This window comes from Hyperolius riggenbachi, chromosome 11 (genome assembly GCF_040937935.1).
Source record: "Hyperolius riggenbachi isolate aHypRig1 chromosome 11, aHypRig1.pri, whole genome shotgun sequence".
NCBI classification, from domain to species: Eukaryota; Metazoa; Chordata; class Amphibia; order Anura; family Hyperoliidae; genus Hyperolius; species Hyperolius riggenbachi.
This window is the reverse complement of record NC_090656.1, coordinates 165,498,656-165,524,434: the sequence shown is the minus strand read 5'-3', so window position 1 is coordinate 165,524,434 and position 25,779 is coordinate 165,498,656. Positions and strand designations below refer to the sequence as shown.

Sequence of the window (25,779 nt, the reverse complement as noted above, 5' to 3'; positions counted from 1 at the left end):
CCTGCATGTACATGTATGTATGTACATACATGTATGCATGTATATGTATGTATGTACATGTTTGCATGTACATGTATATATAGAGAGAGTTTAGCCTCATTTGTCTCTAATCACAAGTCGTAATTTCATCTCTCCCCTGTGTCACCTGACTGCCATGGCAGAGATGGCAGAAAAGCTTATTTGAAAATACAGGATGGTAACAATATATCCATTTGGTTCCCAACTGCTTCTCAACTAAGTACTTCTACCATACTGTTACCGATTTTTGCCCTGATTTTGACTGCTTTCTGCATGCCGCCTGCACCGACCTATGCCCTGATTTTGACTACTCTTTTATTTGTACAGTTTCAAAATTGTTAAGTGTCTTCATAAATTTAATTAAATCACAAAATGTGTGTTCTAGTCTTTTATTTATATGCAGAATGTCTACCAGGCTTTTATTCTGTCATATTTTGGTAAATTATAACTTAAGAATTGGAGGCCGAAAATTCTAGAAAAAAATGTACCGTTTTTGACTCATAATTCCAGACAGAAATGCATCGCCAGGGAGGTTCAAAGCTGAATAGTAGCTTTAATGTTTTATTGTCTCAGCTAAATGTCAGGTTTTTTTTTATAAGAATATTAAGAATAGTACTATTAAAAATATTAAGAATATTCTCCTCACTTAATTTCTTGGTTATGAGGTCAAAAATAAAAGAATGTAGTGGCTGTCGGAAAGGACCAGCCCGACTCAGCTTGTGTCTCTCTTAGATGGCAGCCGGGGACTGGGCTCTTCAGTCAGCAGCGGGCATGAGACCTCAAGCGAGGAGTCCAGGATTCAGGAAGGGAGGTGCGGTGTAACTAGGCGTGACCGTTGACCTCCTTGGAGGGAATCCACAGCAGAGGGAAAGGTGTCAGCCTGTCTCATTGCTGCTGGCAGCTGTAAGGAGGGCTGAGAAGTTATGCAGTTGCCACTACTAGGCAACTTTCTGTTCCCCTGTAGTCCTTTGATATTGTCACGGTAAGCATTGCCTAGCAACTGTGTGACTTCCCAGCCCTCCTTACAGCCGCCAGCATCACTGAAACGGGCTGACACCTTTCCATCTGCTGTGTATTCCCTCAAAGGTGATCAACGGGCGCCTCTAGCTACACCATGCTTACCTTCCTGCATCCTGGACTCCTCACTGAGCTCTGGTGCACACCGCTGACTGGAGAGCCTTATACTTCAGCAAAGACCTCCTTTCTACAGCATATATGTATACATGCAGGATTTGTTGTCGGTTGTCTATGAGGATTTGGCATTAGCCTACACTGGTTACATATACACAAGTACCAGCCTCTTTGACCAAACATACTATCAACACCTGCACCCTTTTTACTCTGTTGAATTATTTTATATGCACCACCCACTCTCCTTGGTCACTACACTGCAGACAAGGGAGTTGGGGAGTGACTGACATATTGGCCTCAATTCAATAAGATCATGCTGGAGATAATAAGGCAAGAGAAAACCTACCTCCACACAGTGAGAGAGTTATCTCATCTCCTCATTCCTTAAATTATCTCCTCTGTAGTTAATTTACCTCCTCTGTAGTTATTTTCACACTCAGTTAAAAAGCCTGTCTTTAACTCTGGAGTTATTTTAAGGATTGAAGAGTTAACTTAAAGACAGAAGAGTTAACTTTAGGTTTGCCTGAGGTAAAATGTTTCCTGAATAAGACATGCCTCATCACCATGGTGATAACTCTAGAAACGTTATTAAAGACAGGAGATAAGCTTAGTGAATTGAGGCCATTGTCACTAATGGTACTACAAGGGTTAGGTCCTAACGGACAACATTGTTTGGTTATATATTACCCGTACTCTACTCGGTTAGTGTGTTTACCTTATACTTGCCAACAGCCACTACATTCCAGGTGAGACCTGTCCTGGATAGGACAGTGTGATTGAAACTTACTGCCAGTCTCAGAGCGCTCTTTTTGTTAGTTTTTAGCCATGTTCATTGGATCACAGAGCTGCATATGAGCAGGACTGACTGATCGCACCAAAATGGGATACTCCAAAACCCCATTCTATGACAAAAATAAAAGGTATGTGAAAATCTGCCCAGCAGGGACACTGAAAGAAATACAATCCCAGCAGTTGTTCTGCTGCCTACTCCATTAGAATGGACACACAAAACAATAAGGCTTGGTTGGCACTGCATTTAAAAAATGTCATCTTTTAAGCTTTACGAAGATTAGTGTCTATTTTGTATAACAAGAATAACATTCTACCTGAACAAACTTTTTTAATTAACAAAATTGTACGACAGTAATAATTTGTATAATACTGATGAAACAATGCAGATCATACTCTTCAGTATAATCTGCATAGCTACAAACAGTTACATAGTTTCTTTGCTGAAAGGGTTATTACAGACCTAAAATATACTTAAAAAAATTATTATCTGTTATTTGTTTAATTTATTTATTTTTAAAGGGATTAATAGGGACTGTTTTCCCACAAACCCTTCCATGACCTGACTATGGATCAACACTAACCACAGTAAAATGCTGCTTCCTCTGTAAAATGCGGAAAACATACACCCTTATGAAATTTAAGAAGGGCGTTTAAGAGTAAGAAAGATGTATGTGTTCTTTTAGCAGTATTTCAACATCTAGATTCAGCTGCCAAGTTTTATTCCTCCTTTAAAATATTTAATTGCAAGGCAATGCACAAGATGCCTTGATTCTGTGGTTTTTTTTGTAGCAGTTAAACTCCATTTTGGATTGGCTTCAACACCAGAATGTAAGACATGGTGGATTTTGATGTTTCTTGGCACCAGAGATCAAACTACGATCTGCTTGTAAAGATTACAACTTTGACTTTCTGAATAAACATCACTGAAATATTAAAAGTTGATTTTAGCTTCTACTGTGTAAACTCGAAAGATGGCCCACTATGAACAAAACAGTATTTATTTCCCCCTGAAGAATAAAGAACAATATACTTTGCTGCTTTGCACATGCACATCAGTGTGGTAAGAAAAAAACAAACCCTACCATTTAAGGCAAATAAAGTTTCACCTCCATCATGTGCCCTAAATGATGGGTGTTAAGAAGAGGACGCCATGCAGTCCTTAACTTAAAAAAAAAATGGTTTTCTCTTTGCGGTTATATTTTGAATCAATAAATAAGCTGTGGAATAAATGGGTTGCAGTATTCTCACTCAACTCTAAAGCCACTATGGCACATGGCCAAGACATTAGCAGCCTAAAAACATTATAAAGCGGTTTCAAGGTTTGTAAAGTACATTACACTGATAATGACACTTGAAGTAAACCTGTGTCCAAATCCTGTGTAGTAAAGCAAACCTGTGAAAACATTATAGCTGTTGCCAACTAATGATTGCTCCATGCTTGACTTCAATGTAGATTTTCTTTGCCCAGAAACTGCTTTTTCTCTTATGTGCACAGAGTAAAACTTAGACAGGAGCTGTGAATTATGTCTACCTCTTCCTGTATCATTGAGTCGCTCCTATTGGCCAACTGTCACAAACTCCACTCACATGATATTAGTAGAAGGATTAGTGGGCAATGGTTTTCAATTAACCTAAATCAGCTTTTCCTGTAAAGAACATAAAAGTGCAGCCCAGTGACTTAAATGTGGTAACATTTTTTTCTAGTTGACCATAGCAACCAGTCATATTTCTTGTTTCATTTTCATATCAAATATAAGCGGACAGTTGGAAGAATACCAAAACCAGCAGTCATTGGGGTTGATGCACTAACTTCTGGTAATATTGTCATGAGTAGGCAGGGCACGAAAATATGCCCATTAGCACTAGCATAGCATTAGCATATTACAATGCATTACACTATTAGCACTACCCACTATTAGTACTGACGATATAAGACAAATTAAAGTGTTGCTACGGTAATGCGTAACGTGTCTTAATATAGTAACACTTGTGTTAATAATGTACTGCAGATAATGCTAAAAGTTTAATGTGCAGTACACTGCTGGCAGGCAAAACCTTATTATAGTCCAATATGTCTGTACACACCATTCAGCAAATAGATTTAACTAAAAAAAACATATTTGGATGCTGTCACAAACTCCAGTTCTCTGTCTCACCCCACAAATAGATTTTCCAGCTTTTGGGACCACACTCTATGTACCAGCCAGCTGCAGCTGAGAGCAGGGCAACAAGAGTTTCTCACACACATTCAAATTGCTTGCTATGACATCACTATATAGAGACACAACCTGAAGATAAGCACCCTGAGTAGAAGTCAAAAGGAACATGGCAAATACAGTAATACTGTACCAGTTTTATTAGATACTAGCAGACCCAAGCCCGTTTACAAACAAGCTCTAGGGTCTGTTTCTCGCCGCGCACCCGCCATGCGCACACCCGACGCACACCCCTCCCTGGCCCCGTCCTCCTGGCTCTGTGAGGCTGAATCCGTGCTGCGCACATGCGCAGTAGCAAAAAGCATGGACCCAGCTACACAGGGACAGCGTGACGTAGGGACACGGGTTTTATTATAGAGGATGATACATATATTGTAAGAAGCCATAACTATTTCATCAGAGAAGTTAGTTTGTAAATGAGGTGATTGCTTAACTACACATTGTTCACACAGTGGCATACCAACCACCAGGCAGCAGGTGCCCACAGCCTCGGGTGTTGCCATGGTTAGGGGTGCCACTGTGGTGCTCAGCCACTGTGTTCCTCCGGCTGGGACCTTCTTTTATAGTTTGGGCAACATTCAGGCAAATAGCTGCACTACTACTTCCTGCACTAGATGTGGCACCCCACCCCCTTCCTGTCCCACGGGCAATGTGTCTCCTCACTCTGTACACACAGCCTGCAGTGAGCGAATGTGCAGAGCAGCAGGGTGAGTAGAGAGAATGGATTTGTGTGCTTCAGTTAAGACATTAGCAGGGAGAAGTGGTAGGATGTGTTTAGTGCGTCAGAAGTTGCCTGTCCTTACTAGCTGTATGCACTGGCTGCTGTAATACCAGAGTGCCCCGGACTATTGATTATTTACCGTGATCAGAGTAATCAATAATGCAGGGCAGTCTGCTGTTGCAGATGCCAGCGATACAGGTGCTGACAGCTGACTTCTGTAGTGAGCAGAAAAGCAAGAGCCAGGCAATTTAGATTATACTGATTGCTGGTACTCTTATCTCTTACCAGATCCCCCACCCAACCTGTTGTCTTCATCATGTCCCATAACTCTTTTCAGACTTTAGTGGTTAACAGCATTACCCTGCCAAACATCACTGGTGAAGTCTGCAGTCTTGATGAGAGTCCTTCCTGCCATTTTTCCTCTCCCACTAGGCTCTCTGTCTTGTGCGTCTACCTCTTTAACCCCCATCCCCTCCCACTTTCATGCATCTGTCCCACTATCTACTCTGCCTTGTCTCCTCAGTCTCTTTCTCTCTCCCTCTCCTACCTTCTGTCCCACACTCTTCCCCCACATCCACCCAAAGTGAAGTCATATTGCAAATATGTTTACTCTACAGATTACATAATTATATCACTGGCTGTCCTCAGATGAGCTCACAATCTAAACCTACCATAGTCATAGTCTTATGACCTATAATATTATTATTATGTATTTATATAGCACTCACATCTCCTGCAGCACTTTGTAGAGTACATAGTCATGTCACTGACTGTCTTCAGAGGAGTTTACAATCCAATTCTACCATAGTCATAATCTAATGCCCTACCATATTATTATTGTGTATTTATATAGTACTGACATCTTCTGCAGCACTGAATAGTGTAAAGAGTTTCATAATGGTTAGCTCCATCCACATCCTGATGATTCCTTTCCCCCCAAAATCCCCTCCATTTTTGGAGGGAGGGGAGTGGGGAGGGGATGGGGTGTCTGTAAATAATCTGCACCGGGTGTCAAATTCCCTAGATATGCCACTGTGTCCACACACTCATCAATTCTCCACCTGTCTTGCTGCAGGATTAAGTACTAAGAGATACAAGGGTACTGTACAGTTCGAATACAATCTTCAAAACGATATTGACTAAATGTACAAGACCTTACACATTAAAACTTTTTCAGTTTTGCTATATGCTATAGGCTTTTGCGATAGGCTACCTTCTTTACATCACTCAAGATCTGCTTTAACAGTATAGGTATCTCTGTTCCACAAAAATTCTTATTTATTCTCAATTATTTTGAAGAAGCTAGATATTAAAATCCATACCTTCCACTGTCAGGGAGAGGATCCATCAAAGCAGCACGAATGGAATCTCTTTTTGGCTGATTGTTTGATTTATCCAAATGTATGACTGCAATGATGAAAAAAATTAGAACTGTAGGAGCAGGTGACAAGCAAACATTATTCAACCGGTAGTTAATTTAAAGCAAACCTTAACTGTAAATAAACTAAACTACCGTATATACTCGCATATAAGCCGAATTTTTCAGCCCAAAGAAAGTGCTGAAAAGTCACCCCCTCGGCCTATATGCGAGTCTCCAACTTGCAGAGCCTGAGTCAATGGTGGAAAGTTTGTGGACTGATGTGATCCTGGCGGAGATTTACGATGATCAGAGGGTGGCTGGTGCTGGATGTCTGGGGCGCACAGTGGAGGCAGATAACAGCGGATCACATGCCGTTACTTCTGTGCAGTGGATGGCTGAAGGGGAGCGCACAGAGAGCAGAGAGCAGTCAGCAGAAACAAAATGATCGGATGCCCCAGGGAGAGCAGACCAGGAGTGATGAATGGCTAGAATTACGGGTAGGAGCTCTCCTCCATGAACAATCATGCTTCCGGCTGTGGCTGCAGCCTGAAAGCTCATTGGTTATTTCCCCTGCCTGCTCAGACAGACAGCCAGTGAGGGGAAAGCGACATCACCTCTAGCGTGTCATTTGAAATGGCCACCCGAGGGATCTGTTCCTGGCTGCCTGATGTCTGCAGCCTTGCCCCCTCTATCTACATATGTTCAGTATCGAGTTTTTCCCTCCCAGCCTTCTGCCTCTTCATGCTAATCATCGGGACAAGGACACTGCACAGACAGCTACACTTCGGGCTGGGTGACAGCTGACACCTCTCCTGTTTTATCTCTTCTGCCCCCCACCAGCCAGCTCTGTTTACATTAGCCAGGCATCCCCGTGTCTAGGATGTAATGGCCCATACTCACGGGCTACAATTGTCGCCGCAACACGCGGCGCGCGCGTGTTGCGGCGACAGGTCGCCCGTGTGTATGCGCCGTCGCACGGGCGCGCACCCCAAACTGTCGCCCGTCGCCAGGCGATTGAAAGTTTCAATCGCCTGGCGACAGTCGCCGCCGCAACTCCACCGCAACTGTCGCTAGTCCGCGTGAGTACGCGGACTAGCGACAGCAACCTCCATTGAGGTATACAGCGGGGGGAGGAGGAACGTCGGCGACAGCTTCCGTCGCACCGCTGGTCTCTCTTCCGCGTGTGTACGCGGAGGGACCTGGCGAGGAGCTGTCGCCGGCCTGTCGCCCACACGCTCACGTGTGCTGGCGACAGGCCACTTTTGCAGCCCGTGAGTATGGGCCATAACCCTTTCACTGCTGGTGTTAGCTGATTTAGCTTGCAGCACTGGCACTTTATGCTTCCACTTGGTGCCTCACAAGACAAGACAAATAATATTTATATCGCACTTTTCTCCTGGCGGACTCAAAGCGCCAGAGCTGCAGCCACTAGGACGCGCTCTATAGGCAGTAGCAGTTTTAGGGAGACTTGCCTAAGGTCTCCTACTGAATAGGTGCTGGCTTACTGAACAGGCAGAGCCAAGATTCGAACCCAGGTCTCCTGTGTCAGAGGCAGAGCCCTTAACCATTACACCATCCAGCCACTGCTCTGAGACAAGCTTATGTAGTTTGGGGCCTACTGGAGAAAGGCTCTTTACAAATGTTTTGCTGTTGTTACCTTAACAGCACTAAGCAATTTACTAAAAGGAAAACGTAAAGGTCAACTGTAGTGAGAGGAATGAGGAGGCTGCCATATTTATTTCCCTTTAAGCAATACCATCGATCCAATCACCTCTGCTCTGCCTGCTTGCAAAGACTCACAAGCACAGAGCAGCTCTGAGGAGAGAGGCGAGATATGATTCATATGAATCATATGAATCATCATATTATTCATATGAATCATATCTCGCCGCTCTCCTCAAAGCTGCTCTGCTCTTTGTTGATTCATATTAATCATATGATTCATATGAGTCATATCTCGCCGCTCTCCTCAGAGCTGCTTTGCGCTTGTGAGTCTTTGCAAGCAGGCAGAGCAGAGGTGATTGGATGGATGGGGAGAGCGGCTCCAGCATGATTGGGCAGTGCAAAGCGGTGCTGCTGAGAGCTGCCTCCCTGGTTGGCTGGCATGTAGAGAGTGCGGGGCTGGAAGAACAGCCGGTTACAGCGTGAGTTTACATTGGGTTATAGCAGTTGGGGTCAAGTAAAAAAAAAAGGACTATACCATTTGTCATTTACAGCTTGCCAAGGGTTCCCCTATGATGAGATTACAGTTACAAAAGTCCGTCAGCGCTAGTGCAGGGACTGACGCATAGAGGGTACAGTGACATGTAGATAATTAAAGGGCCATATTAGATATTGAAAATAAATGTCACAGTGAATCTTCTGTATGGTTGATGTAACTACTGTGGGGGTGTTAAAAAATGAAATCCTTCGCGGTAGTGGTCCTTTAACAAAGCCTAGTTATAAGTAGGAACTGGCACTGTGCATGTTTATCTCGCCATGTCACATGTCAGTTTCGATACCCTTTAAGTGTAGTTAATCCTTTATAATAAAGAGGTAGGGAGTCAAATAAGATGCTTCCCCCCCCTTCCCCGCCTATTTATTTACCTAAGGGACAGCTGGTACCTGTTGGTCCTGTTATTATTATAGGAGTGCCACAAATTCCACATAATATCCCCCTGTCCAGACCCTGCACCATTCTCTTTAAACCCGAGATGGGGATAATCATGTTATTCATGGCACTGCATGGGAAAATCAATAACCCTCCCAAAAAAGTCAGTCAAGGAAAATATTCAAAGTACATTCCCATGCACTGTAAATGTATTGAGCAGACAAGCTCTAGGACACATATTACCATAATACAATTTAGTTAGTTCCCATGCAGCCATTGCTTGGTGCGCGTGGCTGTTCATTGCTTAGTAAATGTGCATACCACACATTTAGAGAGTTACTTTTTGCTCCCGCCCCTTCCCCAACACACAATGTCATGCAAATGTCTGTATCTCATGGAGTGAATATGCTGCCGGGTCTTCCCCCCCCCCAGCTGTCTTCTGCCCTCCCACCAAGTTAAAGGACACCTGAAGTGATAGAGATATGGAGGCTGCAATATTTATTTTATTTTAAGCAATATCAGTTGGCTGGCTATCATGCTGATCCACTGTCTCTAATACTTTTAGCCATAAATCGTAAACAAGCATGCAGCAGACCAGGTGTTTCTGACATTTCTGCCAAATATGATCAAAAGGGCTACCAGGCAATGTGCAAGGAAATAGACATGGCAACGTTCATATACTTCTTGGTTCCCTTTAATAGTGATCCTGCCATGGGCCCTGCAGAGTATGGTGGCAGCAGAACTTACTCACTGATCCGGACGGTGTGCTCATGCCTGTCTGACTTCTTATTTCATCCTTGCTGGGGCCTGTCCTTTGTCCCAGCGGAAAGCACTTTCCTGCTGCCGTACTCTGCAGGGCCTGCCGCAGGATCACTATAAACTTGGTGGGGAGGAGGGTCAAATTTCAGCCCTGATGGGAGGAAGTGTCTTATGGAGTGAAAATATGGTAGCTAATTACTTTCCTCCAATATTCTGAATCCACAGTAGAATGAAAAACTGTACGATTACATTTAAATATGCTTAAATAAGCACTTATAAGTGGATAAATAACAAATATAATCAAGAAAATAAATGATGCTGAAAGACTTTAACCACCCTGGCGTTCTATTAAGATCGCCAGGGCGGCTGCGGGAGGGTTTTTTTTAAATTAAAAAAAAACTATTTCATGCAGCCAACTGAAAGTTGGCTGCATGAAAGCCCACTAGAGGGCGCTCCGGAGGCGTTCTTCCGATCGCCTCCGGCGCCCAGAATAAACAAGCAAGGCCGCAATGAGTGGCCTTCCTTGTTTTGCTTAGATCGTCGCCATGGCGACGAGCGGAGTGACGTCATGGACGTCAGCCGACGTCCTGACGTCAGCCGCCTCCGATCCAGCCCTTAGCGCTGGCCGGAACTTTTTGTTCCGGCTACGCTGGGCTCAGGCGGCTGGGGGGACCCTCTTTCGCCGCTGCTCGCGGCGGATCGCCGCAGAGCGGCGGCGATCGGGCAGCACACGCGGCTGGCAAAGTGCCGGCTGCGTGTGTTGCTCTTTATTTGAACAAAATCGGCCCAGCAGGGCCTGAGCGGCAGCCATCGGCGGTGATGGACGAGCTGAGCTGAGGTCGTCCATACCGCTAAGATGGTTAAATACCTTAACATAAGACTGCCTTCAGAGTAAATAATATAAGCAATACAGGGCCATATGCAGTTAACTTTTTCTCCTGAGTTTTCTCCTCGGAGATAATTTTTCATCTTCGATTTATAATAACTTTTCAACACTTTGCAATGGAAAAAGTACCAAACAGTAGGTAAAAAGTTCCATTAAAATTATTTTGACTATTTTTTTGCACGCTGGTGATTTAAAATACATTTTATTGACAAGTTTTAAAATATCACCTAGGAGAAAACTCAGGAGAAAAAGTGAATTGCATATGGGCCATTTTTTATTTTTGCCCTCTATGGGCCCACATTTTTTTCCTAGGTGATATTTTAACATTTTATCAATAAAATGTCTTAACTGCTCTACAACTGCCTAACCCCAAATGGCAGCTGCAGATTGGCTCCCCCAGGACCACTTAACGCCGATTGACGTCAAGTTCTGGGTGCGGAGATTAGCAGGGAACGTTCACACGCATGTGCGATCGGTCCCTGCCGAGACATGGAGTGGAGCTCCATGATCAGCCTGCCAGCCTGTGATCGCAGCTGGCATGCTGTTAGGAAAAAAAGCAGTTTATTTACAGCGATGTGATCTACTGCAGCGCTGTACGGGGGACAGCTCTGTCACTGAGCTGTCCCCTCGAGTGGCTCACAATCTGATCCCTCTCATAGGCTGATACCTATGAGAGGCGATCATAGTGATTGGATCTCGGGGGAGGGAGGGAAGTGGGAGGGAGGGGAAAAACAGACATTTTTATTAAAAAGTAAAGTAACAATAAAATTAATAAAACAATAAATAAAAACCGCAGCAGAAAACAGAGCCCACCAATAGAAATCTCTGTTGGTAGACCGAAAACGATGTAATATTAATTTGGCAGCTTTTTCAGTCTACCAAGTTGTATGGCCTTGCAATAAGCTGTTAAAACTGCAGAGTGCTGAATTGTAAAAAATGGCCTAGTCACTAGGGGAGTGTAAGCCTGTGGAAGTGGTCGAGCCACCAGCAAGCAAAAAAGCACTCAGAATCGTTTTGTGTGTAATTTTTCACCTACATTTGTGGTACTTTTTCAATGGCAGAGTGATGAAAACTATGTTAAACAGAAAATAAAAATGATCTCCTAGGAGAAAACTTGGAAGAAAAAGTGAATTGGATAAGGGTCTTTTTCTCCTAGGTCAAAGCCACCGTTAAGCAAGAAAATACTTTTGAAAAATAATTTTGACTGTACTTCTTCACCTACTTTAAATATGTTTTTCAATTGCTGAGTGCTGAAAAGTTATTTTAAACAGAACATTAAAAACTTAAGAGGAAACGAGGATTGGACTGGGCCCAAAGTGAAACTGATAAGGGCTAATGGCCCATATGCAATTAACCATTTCTCCTCAGTTTTCTCCTATCAGCTTCTCTTTACAATAACTTTTCAGCAATTTTCTACAAAAAAAGGTACCAAAAACTAGGTGAAAAAAGTACAATGAAAGTGTTTTGAGAATTGTATTGCTTAGCAGCCTTTTTTTGTAATGTAGGCTCCAGCTCCATATTCTTTCCTGCCTCCCTGTGCGTCTCCCCCAGCCTAATGCAGAGAGAACTCAGGGAGTGATAAACAATGATATTTACCTGCTCTGGATCCAGGATTCATTCTCATCTTCTCCCACCAAGTGGTGCTCTAATGCTGACATCCTCCTTCGGTCTTGATCACATGTCATAACTTGTGATTGGGACACGGAGGAGAGGATATCAGTGTTATGGTGCCGCTTGGTGGGGGAAGAAGACATCCGTACCTAAGGAAAACTTAGTACAGAATCCCACTTCTTAATAATATATAATTTATACAGTTCTTAGTCACTATTCTTTAGTAAGAAACTTTCATTGTGAAACGAAAGCATATCAATTGAAAACACCCTATTTGTTTATTATAGATTAACATACTCTATTTTCTAACTGTAAAATAATAGTACAATCAATCCAGGAGGGGTATCTAACTCACTATCAAATACTAATAATGCCACAACATGTATAATTTGAGACATATATAGTTTTTGCATACCATTTTTTACATTCCATACACTTTATATAAACACCAGAACATTTTTCCAGTCCTTAGACAGTTCACACAAGAACCATGCATTACCATTGCTGTAGTTGTAGTAGATTGGCTTTCCATTTGTAGGTTTTGGAAGGGAATGTGGGGTTTCCTCAGGGGGTAGGTTGCCAAGTTTATATTCCACAAATAATCTCTTTACAGTGTCATTCTTTACAACTTCTGAATCAATATTCAGGCTCAGTGATATGATTTCAATACGGAGCTTCTCTGAAATCTAACGATAGATAAAACACAGAAAAAACACATTAGTAAGAAGAAACTTGTGTGTCTACAAACATTTTATATATTGTGGAACGGACACTGCAATATAAAACCTACATATTCATATTTGCTTAGGTTTAAAATGTTAAATGAAAGGATCTACAGGGCAACCAGGCAATTGGCTTCAGGTTAGTTTTGTATATACACTTGTTTATCTCATTAGTTTATCTTCACTTCAGGTTCACAGTGAAATACTCTAATAAAAGAAAAATACTATTTGTTATAATGCTTATCCTACATTATAAAAAGGACAAGCAGGATCAATTGTGTGTTTGGGGGGGGGGGGGGGGGGGGGGGGGGGGCTGGGGGGATATTTTTTAAAGATTCTTTGACAACAAGGAAACTAACTCCTGGCTTTAAAATACCCAGTTAAAAAAATGTTGACAGGGTGCTTAAAATAAATTTAAAATAACAATAATGACAGTCCAAAGTGGATTGTTGTTTCCAAGCTAATGAGACCATAGTTATCTGAAATAATACAGAAAGGCAGTGTACGTGATTGCAAATAACATCACTTAGAAGATAACAGAGATGCATACTGTATATACTCGCGTATAAGCCGACCCGTGTATAAGCCGAGTTATCCACTTTTCCCCCTGAAACCAGGAAAAAGTGATTTACTCGTGTATACGCCCCCTCCCCAATAAAGCCCAATATAGCCCCCTCCACAGTAGTGAGATGTTCCCCCAGTAAAAGTCAGCCCGCCTCCCCATAGCCAGATGTGCTCCAGGATCATACAGCTGTATCTCAAGAAGCCACTAGATGGTGTCATAGATATGAGACACAGTGATTGCCACACAGGAAGAATCCCCAATCATTGCACCGCTGACACGTTGTTTGCATGCTCCGCTCCACAAGCCAGGAGACACAGGTAGTCTTGAGCAGCACACTCTGCACACCATGCTGCAGGGGATGGAGGGCACAGACACAGCAGGGCGCAAGCCGGTAAGAGCAGGATCACTAGTGCACACTCCTTACGCTCCTCTGCCATTAACAAAACCTGCTTCACCATCTGTTTTGCTCCACTGACTCGCATATAAGCCGAGGGAGTAGCTTTTCGGCACTTTTTTCTGCTGAAAAATTAGGCTTATACGTGAGTATATACATATTTATAAGTTCTTCTATTCATTAGTCATGAAGTGTACATAACAGGCAAAAAGCAATCTATATATATGTTCCATTTTATTTTTACTCAAAACCAATCTATCTCATTGTGTTACTATTTCAATAAAATAAACAGAACAGTACAAAAACAACACTGTCATAGACATTCTGTGGATTTCTGTTTTCAAAACACATATTACCAGAAACTTCTGCTCCAAGTACAATAAACATTACTGTACTTTAACAACCACAGCAGCAAATTCAAACAACCCAGTGTGAGTAAAACCAAAATAATATAAAGTAATTTGCTGCTAAAGGTACAAAATTCAACCAAATGATGAATATAGTGGGCACAAGAAGATTGAGGAACAATTTATTACGGCATTTCCAGTCAATGTTAAAAGTGCTGAAAACAAAGGGGAAATGTCATAATCTGACAATTAAAGAAACACTCATGCTTAAATCTTTAATGAGTTACTGGCTAGCGGTGATCAGTTTCTCTAAGTACAACAGTAGCAAGTATCCCCATACTTGACTCTCATACCTCTCTTTTTCTAACCCTTTGACAGCCATCACTATGGTCTGAAATGACTCAGGTTATGGCTGCAATGATTGCCAGCAAATAGCAGGCAATCCTGTTTTATTAACACTAATTTTTAAATGAAAAGTAACGTTTATGTAAAATGTCATCTAAGTTAAACACGTCCTTGACGACCTGTTTGTAATTTTACAGTTATAAATATCTATCGGTCTTTTTAGAGGAGATCACCTGCATTATTTGTATCTTTTAACATTGTTCTCATCTATGAAAAGCTTGGCTGGAGACAAATTGAGGTCAAAGCAAGCAATAAACAGACTTTGTTGTAAACAGGCTAAAAGCAAGGCTGGCAACAGACAGACATGGTAATAATGTAGCCAGAAGTCAGCTATAAGCAGAACAACAAGAAAAGTCAGGCACGACCAAGTCATTACCAGGTGCAATGGATCGATGGTGGTCAGAAAAGCTGAACTTTAGACAAGAGCTGAGAGAAGACAGTACTGACTGTTACCAGGAGAATATGAGGCAAAGAACTTTATCTTAGTGGTCATGGACATTCTGATGCTCAGGAATATACACTGATTAAAGTATGGATGCAGCCAGCACCAACAAACGGAACTTCACGATTTGATGTGCCAGACCCTGTACAATTTCTTGCATCAAGGGTGATTCAAAGTCAATGTCGCAATCGAGTCAGCACCATCTGGTAATTCAAAGTAGCTATTTTATTAGAAACACATTTATAAGATACATGTATGATACTTGCTGCATGGCATGACACATGGATACACACCCAAAACAGCAGGTTATCACTGTAAAGATGGCTTTATCTTTTTAAATATGTCAGGAATTTATACTATACAAATGCAGAGCCATACACCCTCTTAATGTGTATGAAAACCATTGTTCACATGCATACCTTGATTCAGCTGCTGGGAGATTTGGGCACAGGGTAAAGCTGATAAACAGCTTACTCTGCTCCTGCACAAGTCCCGGCAGCGTTAATTACTATTCCCCCTCCAGACTGCCATGGATAGTGGGGGGAAAGATGTAAATCGGCTGCCAGCTATTGCTGGCAGCCGCATTAGAGTGTTTTCGTAGTAATTTGTGCTCCGCCTTTTGACAGTGCCCAAATTTCTCACTGAGTGCACCCAAATCTTCTGCACTGTTTCTACAGTGCTCATGCTAACACCACACACACACAAACCTTTAGGATACCGAGGTGAGGTATGGCAGCTTCCTTCCTGACTTCCTGTGCTTTTGCTAATTTGTAACACTCCTCAGTTTCTGGTAACCAAACAAGCTCAGTATAATACAAAATACAGCCTGCTTAAACATAAATCGTAGTTAGGACCAGAGTGTACTGGGGTAAGGTTAGGATTTGCCAACAATCACTTCAATTCATGGCCAGGTTTGAGAAGCAGGAATGGTCACTTCCTCTAGCTAAAGCTCATACAGAGCTATTTCTCCCCAAAAAAACAGTGAGCTGTGAAGCAGAGTAGCTGCTGATCATTTGGAGTGAAGTAGGCTCCAGGAGTGGCTTGGGATGGTAGTGAAATGAATCCCATGGCAAGTCATTCTTGAACCAGCAAAGATGGTGGAAGTCAGAAAGGATAAAAAAAAAATGTATATGGCGTAGTAACCAAATCAATAAACAAAGGTGAGGGTCTGGCACACAGAGTGCAATGCTAAGTAACCATTTTTTTTTTAAATCATAGTAATCCTGTGTGGATTGTTTTGAACAATCGTGGAAAAAAATCTATACTTTTTTGTGGGAAAAAAATGATACATATATTTTTTAAACCTAAAAGACTAAGTACTGTTTAGTAATCTCTCTATGCCCCGATCCATATTCCTATAAAAACACACACAGGAAGAGCGATAATTACATGAAATATCTACGGATGTATTTTTTACAGCGATCGTGGACTGGTATCACCATCCTGCAATCTTTCCTAAAGTGATACATGCATTATATATTATTACTTCAGAAGACAGATACGACAAGAGTAATTAAAATTCAATTGAGCTGTATTAAAATGAAATTAAGATAACCATCTCAAATTAAAATGAACACAGCTCAGAGTTGCAGATTTACATTATTGTAATGAAAGCAGGTTTGGAGAATACTTGTTTAGAAGTGTTTTTATTTTATGGACTAAGACAGAGTACCCATTTAAAACAACAATTTCCAGAGCTGCCAAGCTGACTGAATATTTGATGTGTGCAGGCTTCTCCTCTCCTATAAATGAGACATTTCCTTTCATCTTGTACCCTAACACACGTTACCTAAACCCCCCAAATCTGAATATTTCAATAAGGTTCTTTCATTATTCACTAGGTTCATGGAAATTTTACTAGGGCAACCACATTTTTCTGTCGTTATGCATACAGGTACAAGCCTTCAGCTGGCAATATTACCGCGATTAGCATAGTTTGATGAAATATTTAAGAGGTTTTCTTTTTTTATTATTTTATTACTCTAAAACCTAATAAATCAAATGACTGCCAAATGCCATTAAGGTGACACTCTGACTGGATTGTGCTTTTCATATTCAAATTTGAAAAGAGGCCGATGAAAGTGTACGTGGATTTCTCATTTTAGCCGCCTGCAGCTCATGATCACAAGTATGTATATATTATATATTAAATACATGTGTTTTAAGTAAATTCAGGTGTATTAATTATTTGAATAAGCTTGCTTTTTAACTATCTTCTTTTATAATTCTTTATTATATTGTGCTTGACATATGAATATTGTATAAATTATCCAGACAGTATTATATTATTTAGGTGTTCTGTGCATGAAAGAAGACATTAACATAATTTTCCAAATTAAATGGAAACTTCAGCGATGCCAAAAATATCCGTTAAAGCTGTATAATACTGGGATAAAAGCACTTGAGATTTTATACTTTATTTATGTTTGTCTATCACTAGGAACCTCTAGAACATGTGAATGTGAAAACTCAGCTTCACACAACTAACTCAGTTGGAAATTAAAACTATTTAGGCGGATTTATCACAGGACTACATTGTGCCAGGCCTTATTTATCAAAGTATCTGCAGATTGCTTTTTCAGAGATCCGATTTTACCTCATCAACCAGTTTCTGATCCATGTTGCAGATGCAGAATCTGATTGTTTTCAACAGGACTGCTTGAGACATTGTTTTTTTTAAACACTTTGAAAAAAGGAGACTCAGATTCATAATACAGATAAGCTAATGCTTGTTTCATTTAGGATGGTTGGATGTTTACAAAAGATATAGATATGGACTATCAAACACTGCATACATAATCAAAAAGCTAATCAATTTACAATGCTATTATTATATTATTGAATTCTATTAGTTATTTTAAGTTATATTTTACATTACTCTAGCTAATTATTTTTTATTAACGTTTACACGCTGCAAATATTCTAAGAAGTAAAGTTTATAGGATTTAATCATGACTCTCCACAGTTGTCAACTGTATGTGTGTGAAAACTAAATTCCTCTAAAATACTCCTTAACTACTACAGCAAAATACACAGAACGTTTGAGAGAAAAGACTTGTTGGTGGTAGTGTATAACACTTTTACAAGGAGCTGAAAAAAGGAGATCACAATAAAAGTTGCTAAAGCTACAGCTTGCACTAATTAAACATTACTTTAAAGTGGAATTACACATTTGTTGAGAAAAAACCATCCCCTCGGTCCAGGTCTAAATGCAATAAAGATTATTGCCCACAATGTTTCAGTTGCATTACCCTTGGAATTGTGTGCAGAAAAATGAACAATCAGATGTCAGCGTTTAAGGACTATCCCAGGTTTGTAGTGCACAATGCAGAGCTCAAAATACTCAGGTACAAAAAGGAAATTATTTGAATATTGCTGGGCAGTCCATTCTTGAAACGGTTGCAATTTTATGGTTAAAGAAAATTGCTGCTTAATTTGTATCTACAAACTGAAATGTAAAAGATAAATGCACAACCTTCAAACAGTGTATAGAGCATGGGGAATAGTACAATACTGAGCAAATTTCCTTAACATTTTTTAAGTCCAAAACTAAAAACAATCAGATCAAAAAGTTATTTTTATTTGCTCAATCCAATTTTGATATTATAGCATAAAGTTGTATCCAGACATATGTCTAAACATGGCTTTAGTAACAATTACTAAAGAATAAGGAATGATGGAAAGCACTTGTATTAACCTGAAAAAATAGAACAAAAACTAAAGTTCAGATAGGAGTTCATTTTCAGCTAAACAAAACCGAAAGATAATATAGTTGGAGAGTTGTGTACCAAACAATCAATAAAAACAAGAACTAATTGTTCAAAATAATCAAAATTTATGAATCATCTATATAAAAAAAAAACATATCAAAAGTTTAAAAATGTTGACTCACTACCCTGATTCTCCAAAGCAAACATCCCCCCCCCCCAAACACATTCACAACCTCACACACGCAGGACAAAGCCAGATGATATGCAAAAAGAACAGTCAAAGGCATGCATTAGCTCCAAAGTCACCATAACATAGCAAAGTCACCATTACATAGTTGGAAAAAGCAATGTTCATCAGCTGGCAACGCTGTAGGTTTGAAAAATAGACTTCATGCAGAAGCAAGCAATGTGCTGTAGTTACGGGACTTGAGCATAACTCTTGCAGAGATTGCAGAAGATGCGGGCTTAATGCCTAAGGGCACTGTGCAACAGGCAGTGTGTATTGCTGAAGATCACATACCAGTTCAGAGGCAGTGTGATCCCTGTGCCTACAGCTGGCAGTGTGCTGAAGTTCAAGTATGGTGTGCTGGGCTGTCAGCAAAAAATAGTGTCTTGGAATGTCATCAGAAAATTTCAGTTGTAGATCGCGCTTTTCTAGCCAGTGAGTAGCTGTGAGTGCTGGGTGGCCACCAAGAGTGGGGAGGCAATATGCAGTTGGCAGAGGCCGAGAGCTAGGTGGGTCCCAGCATGCAGAGCATGACACAGGCAGGCAGCTCCTACATATTTTGCCAGACTTTTGGCTTCCTCAGGGAATGTAGTCAAACATACAACAGGCATCCAATCGTTTATGCCAGGCTGCCACTTATCAGAGTGCCAGAACACGATGCACCAGTTCACCTGCCCCCCCAGGTGGAGAGGTGGGACAGATGGACACAGTAAGAGGTTGCCCAACAGCAAAATTCCCAACTGCACCCATCATACCCGCTGCCAGTTGCCCAGGGATGGGGAGAGGGGAACCAATCAAGGCACAGCTAAACCAGGCATCATCCACAAAAGTGCTTAATCCACATCCATATAAATCATAAAACCTAAAACTATAACCTGTACATACTAAAACTATAGATATGTGAGCAGCGTTTTCCCCAGAGCATATTAGCTGGGCGCACGGCCCGGGTAAAATCAGCTGCCGCCCAGGTAAAATTCAGCTGCCTGGGTGGCTTAATTAGCCAGGTGTCCATCCATCAGAGACATGTGATTATATGCGTGCATGCACGCCTGTTAGGTCCCGGGTAGCTGAAGGCTCTCTTTCCTTCCCTCCCTCCTACCCATTGGTGCCTCCCTCCAGCCAGTAAAAACAGGGGGGCAGCCGAGTGCTCCCTGCCCCTCACAAATCCGTCCAGCCAGTAGCAGCGGCCGTCACACCAGGGAGGAGAGATCATCTTTGCTCTACACGCAGAATGCCTGGGCAGTGTGCACGGTAGCATGACGTTACACAGTGACAACTCAGTCACTTATACAAGTCACACCAGCACACCCATACTGCAGAGGACCTCTAATTAACTCGTTCAGGCTCACCGTTCACCAGGCAGCCAGGTTATTAACTTACAAAAAACAAACAAACATGGAGCAGAGTGTAAATCGCTTCTCAGGATTTCAAAGATAGGTCGCTAAAGGAATGTGGGAAGTTAATGGGGAGAAGTGTGTATCCACGTATAGAAAGAGTCAAGAGTATAACAAAAAGAGCCAACTTATTCATTGTTCTCTAAAAATGACAGTTTCATAATAATACAGTACCTTAAGGACATATGAGCCCCTAGCAGTCTTATCTGGTCCCTTTCTGTGGTTACGCTGCACTCCAGGCTGCTGCTTTCCCCTCCAAAAGATCTTCAACCACAGATGGTCGCAGGCTACTGTGCATGCAAGGTCTCCTCTGTGCACCTCTCTCGCTCATGCTCCTGTAGTCTGGAGCATTCTGCGTTTGTGTAGTTTAATTATGCGTGAACTGCGCAAGCACAGAATCATCCTGGCCACTGGAGCATGATTGAGAGAGGTGCAGACATGACCGCAGCCAAAGTCGGGGATCTTTCGTAGAGGACAGAGACACACTGGAGTAGATTAAAACTACAGCGAGGGACCTGATAGACTGCTGGAAAAAGCACTAGCTAAGCACATCTAACCCCATCTCCCAATGAGCACCATATTAACATGTAAATCGCGGTGCTCACTTCCCACTAGCAAACGTCATTTTTTTCACATAGCAATCGTTGCACGATCAAGCTCCGTTCCCGGCAGCTATATGCCGCAATCACGAGTAGTGGAAATTGTAGGTTGCGTGATCGCATCACCATTTCGAACGCGCTTCCTAGTGGAAAAGGGCCCTTACTTCCCCACCCGGGTACTTTTTCATGCCACCCAGCTGAAAAAAAATTCTGGAGCGTACACTGGTGAGGTATGGGAAACTCATTTACAGAACTTAAAGACCCCTGTTCATTTCCAGCGAGACTGGATGTCCAGAAAAATGTCTGTTGCAGTTTTCTGTAGAGATATTTTGGGCTTGGACGTCAAAAATAATGTCTGTAGGTACAGCCTGCAGTTTAATCAAAAGCAATGACTCATCATTCTATGGATATTCTAAGAGCTTTTTAAAAGATTCCTGACCTAACAAAACACTGGAATATTCCAGGAATTTAAAACCTAGGCTGCTGGAAAGCACCTAGTAACTGAGATGAACACTTACCAAATGACATTATAAGGTCCAGAATTGTACTACCAAGCAAGCACCTAGAAAATGACTGGCATTTACATGGCATTTTCTTTCTTTTTCTTTTGAATGGCTTTCTGAAAATAGCAATAAAGGGTTACCAAAAAGTATGTTCCATTTCGGAAAACAAATCAAAAACCTAAAATCTCTCACGAAGAAGTATCCTGTATGTAGCTCTGGTGCTAGAAATGTTTTTTTTTTTTTTTTAAGTTATTAAAGAGTAACTGTCAGGCTGCAAAAGCTAATTTAAACCTCTATTCTCCTGTGTTAAACAGTTTAGAAGGAAGCCAAAAAGGCAATGCTGAAGTTAAAAATCTCTCTTACTTTGATATTTGCTGAACAGCAAGGCTCGTTATTCCCAAGCTCCTAAGAAGGCCGGCAGGACGCATAACAGATACTGCAAAACATTCTGGGGCTGCTTCTTCTCCCCACTGCACTCCCTTGGTCCTCCCCTTCATTTCCCTATCCCGCCCTAAGGCTGCTTTCACAGTGAGAAGTTACAGGCTCATGTTACAGCAGCTTGTAACAACAGCCCAGAACTCACAGCACTGAAAAATCAATGTGCTGTTCACAGGGTACATGTTCCCTTAGAGTACACTGCAGGAGTCCGCTATTGTTCCTAGCCTCATGGCTAATTAATATTCACTGCACAGTAGTGTTGTCTGGATCATGAGCCATTAATATCTTTGATCCTGATCTTTTTTGTGAGTCGAATCATCAGGAAGCAAGGTAAGGGAGGATATGACATCACAATTGGCTTCATACAAGACCGTCAAACATGGAACCTGTCATGAGCTGTCAGGAGCATCATTCTCTGCAAATACTATATAAAAATTCTGTGAAATCCAAACGTGGACAGTGAAATGCATATGTAATGTAAGTACAGCCAATGTTTAGCTACTGATATATGTGTATTTTTTTCTCTGAGACCCTATACCTAACAGCTCCTCGTTAAACAAGGCTGGGCTTGATGACTGTTCATAACACACCAAGGTAGTGTTTAGGCTTGGCCCTTAATTCAGTCTATCAAATAAAATAGACAAGATTTTTTGCATCTCTTTATTAACCTTAAAATAGCTTGCATTTATATCCATTGTGCAGCCTATGTAAAATAATGAAATCATTATTTTGGTAGCAAACATGATAATATTATGTTGGCCAGGCTGCTGGAAACTGCATTACATCCAGTGAAATAACCAGGTTTCCCATTATCAGAAGTGGTTATACATAGTTAGCTTAGCAAAGCCTTGTAAATATTTTGAACATGTCTATGGTATACCTGGGGACTGGCTGATTAATCAGGAGGTGGTAATCGAGGCACACTCTTCCCTTTAGGCAATGTTCACAGTCGGACGTTATTGTCCTGCGTTAATAAAGTCTTATAACGCAGGTTACCGCACTGCAATGTTATCCCTATGCAACGTTCTCAGTGCAAGAATCAAGTCACGTTGTAAATGTTGTGTTATGGTAATGCACTGCTGCACTGTGTTACCTCTAAATGCAGATGTTAACAGATACAGGGAAGTATACTTTTTATTGCCTGTATGCTCCACTGCATCTACGGTATGCGATGGTAACGCAGCATTAAGCTGCATTGCATTATAATTTTGCGTTGTGACAAACGTCGCATCACAACACAACACAACCTCTCACTGTGAGCCTAGCCTGAAGGATGCAATACACCTCTCCAAACAACTGACAGGGAGCTCTTCACTCATGCTCTACAAATCTGCACATCAGCTGTTACTGCTAAAAGAGTAAACCTATACCTAAAAGTTGCTCTGGGCCTTGCAAAAAACCAAATGGACACTGGCCCATATGCAATTAACTTTGTCTCATGAGTTTTTTCCTAGGAGATCATTTTTCATCTTCTATTTAACCACTTAAGTGCCAGCGGTCTCTTCCCAATACAATTCCCTGTACAATAACGACGGAATCCTGACGAATCACAGCACATATCCGCCGCAACCGCCACATGTCGGGATCCTCCTGACATCCACTCTGCCGTCTCTATGACAGCAGAGTCATGTGAGCCAGTCAGGAGTCACTTTCAATGGCTCCTGACCGTGTCTATCAATGTAAGCCTTGACATGGTCAGGAGCTAAAGAAATCAGCTCCTGACCGACTCACATGGCTTTGCCGTCATAGAGACAGGCAGAGCCAGTGAGCTGCGGGGAGAGACACTGGGTTTCAGCGGCGAGATTGGCGGGGAGCGACGGAAACGGCGGATGCGCGCTGCGGCTGTGATTGAAATCTACGCCCTACCAGCCAGTTGACCACCAAAACAGGGCGTAGATTTCAATCACCATGGTCCTTGTAGTGAACCTAAAGTCAGACAGAAAAAATGAGTTTAACTCACCTGGGGCTTCCCTCAGCCCCCTGAAGCTGATCGGTGCCCACGCTGACTCCATCAGATGTCCCTAGACCGGCCGGCGGCGACTTCCGGTTTCGCCATCACCGGCCGACAGGCTGGGAACGCGAGTGATTCTTCGCGTTCCCAGCCAGAATAGTGCCCCCTATGCTGCTATTGCAGCATAGGGAGGCTGCAATAGCAGCATAGGGGGCGCTATTCTGGCTGGGAACGCGAAGAATCACTCGCGTTCCCAGCCTGTCGGCCGGTGACCGCGAAACCGGAAGTCGCCGCCGACCGGTCCAGGAACATCTGATGGAGTCAGCGTGGGTACTGATCAGCTTCAGGGGGCTGAGGTAAGCCCCAGGTGAGTTAAACTCATTTTTTCTGTCTGACTTTAGGTTCACTTTAAGTAGTTAAAAAAAAACAAAAAACTCAGCAATTGAAAAAGTACCAAAAAGTAAGTGAAAGAATATTATGATTTTTTTGAGTATTTTATTGAGTATTTTATTGCTTGCTTGTGGTTTAAAAAGCATTTTATTGACAAGTTTAAAAATATCACCCAGGAGAAAATGCATATGGGCCATTTAATCTAAGTACTTACACCTCCTTTTTCCCTTTATCTTACTTATGCATATGTTATAATACTTTTTCAGTACATATTTTGTGTTATTTTCTTTTTAAAAAAACCAACAACACAGCTAAGCCTTCAATGTCCTAAATAGCTATTTATAAAACTCTGCCTTTCTTAGAAGTGTCCTACTCTACACTATTAAGTGTTATTTTGAGAGGTGACTATTAACAGGTGCACAAACTTGGTGCATCCCTGTGTACGTAAATAGTAATGTACAATCAAAAAGAAAGGAATGGCCAGCACTATGATGTTGCTGGATAAACATACTTGGGGTACATGCATCATTAGTTAAAAATGAAACACTTCTCACCTATAAGGGCTCTGATGTCACAAGTATAGTTCATAGGTTCAAAAGAAGATATGAGACCACCACTGCAGTGCAACTGTGTGTTTGACTGCTAGGCAAGATGGATGGCAGTGGGTGCAGGGTGCAAAAGGCTGTCTGTTTGCACCCTGCACCCACTGCCATCCATTTCACATAACAGTAGGACCTTTTCTGCTGTATGCAGTCACGCAATTGAAGCATGTATTGCCACATTTGTGTCCAATGCTAAATAAACAGACCATTGCACTGCAGTGCTGGACTATATCCTCTTTTGGCCCTAAGTTGATAGTAAAGTATATTGTATATGGTGTGTTGAATTGGAGCATGTTCCACTGAAGTACATGCATGTACAGTATATCCTCAATAGAGATGAACAATTTATTTATAAAGCCAGATAGCTAGCACTTAACTTTATTATAGCCAAGCACTGTCAATCAAATCAAGCATCTGGCATCAACCAAAAACAATTTTTGGGCTCTATGACAATGCCCAAATGAAGCTGAAGTACTGGCACTAAAATGGGGTGGTTAAATCTCAAATGCTATCCTAAATTTCTGGCAAACTACATGTGCATTGGACCTGGTCCCAATGCACTTAATACTGAAATCATTTGACCTGTTCATATAGACATTTCACAAGATAGTAAACTGCTATCTATGATTAGGGACGTTTCTGATCTTTCTGAAGAAGCCAATCATTAGGTCTCAACTCAAAATGCCATTTAGGGATCTAGATGCATTGAGTAGCTACATACTAGTCTCCAATCTCCCCTTCTAAGGGAAAGTTAAAGAAAATGTAATCTATCTCCAGTGTAAGTCAAGCTTTCATTAATAACATCGTCAACCTTCACAGCTCCAAAACAGCCCTCATTCAGATCTGCACTGATCTGCTATTGGTAAGAGACAGAGATGAGTGTTTCATCCTGATATTATAAAATCTTTCAGTGGCGTTTGATATATTTGATCACAAAATCTTGCTAAACAGTTTACAGGATCACTGTAGAATTGGTGGTTTAGTTGGGCATTGGTTTTTATAGACAG

The 25,779-nt window shown here is 41.7% G+C and overlaps 1 protein-coding gene across 7 annotated transcripts in view; it reads right to left on the bottom strand.

Annotated features, from left to right (window-relative positions):
- The window catches only part of RPGRIP1L (RPGRIP1 like), a 308,845-nt gene that overhangs the window by 26,517 nt on the left and 256,549 nt on the right, over nt 1-25,779 (bottom strand). For all 7 annotated transcript variants that reach the window (XM_068260505.1, XM_068260504.1, XM_068260506.1 and 4 more), the window contains 2 exons: nt 12,584-12,770; nt 6,201-6,285 (listed from right to left, as the gene is read on the bottom strand). In XM_068260505.1, coding sequence (XP_068116606.1) covers nt 6,201-6,285; nt 12,584-12,770 — 272 coding nt within the window. The remainder of the gene's footprint in view (nt 1-6,200; nt 6,286-12,583; nt 12,771-25,779) is intronic.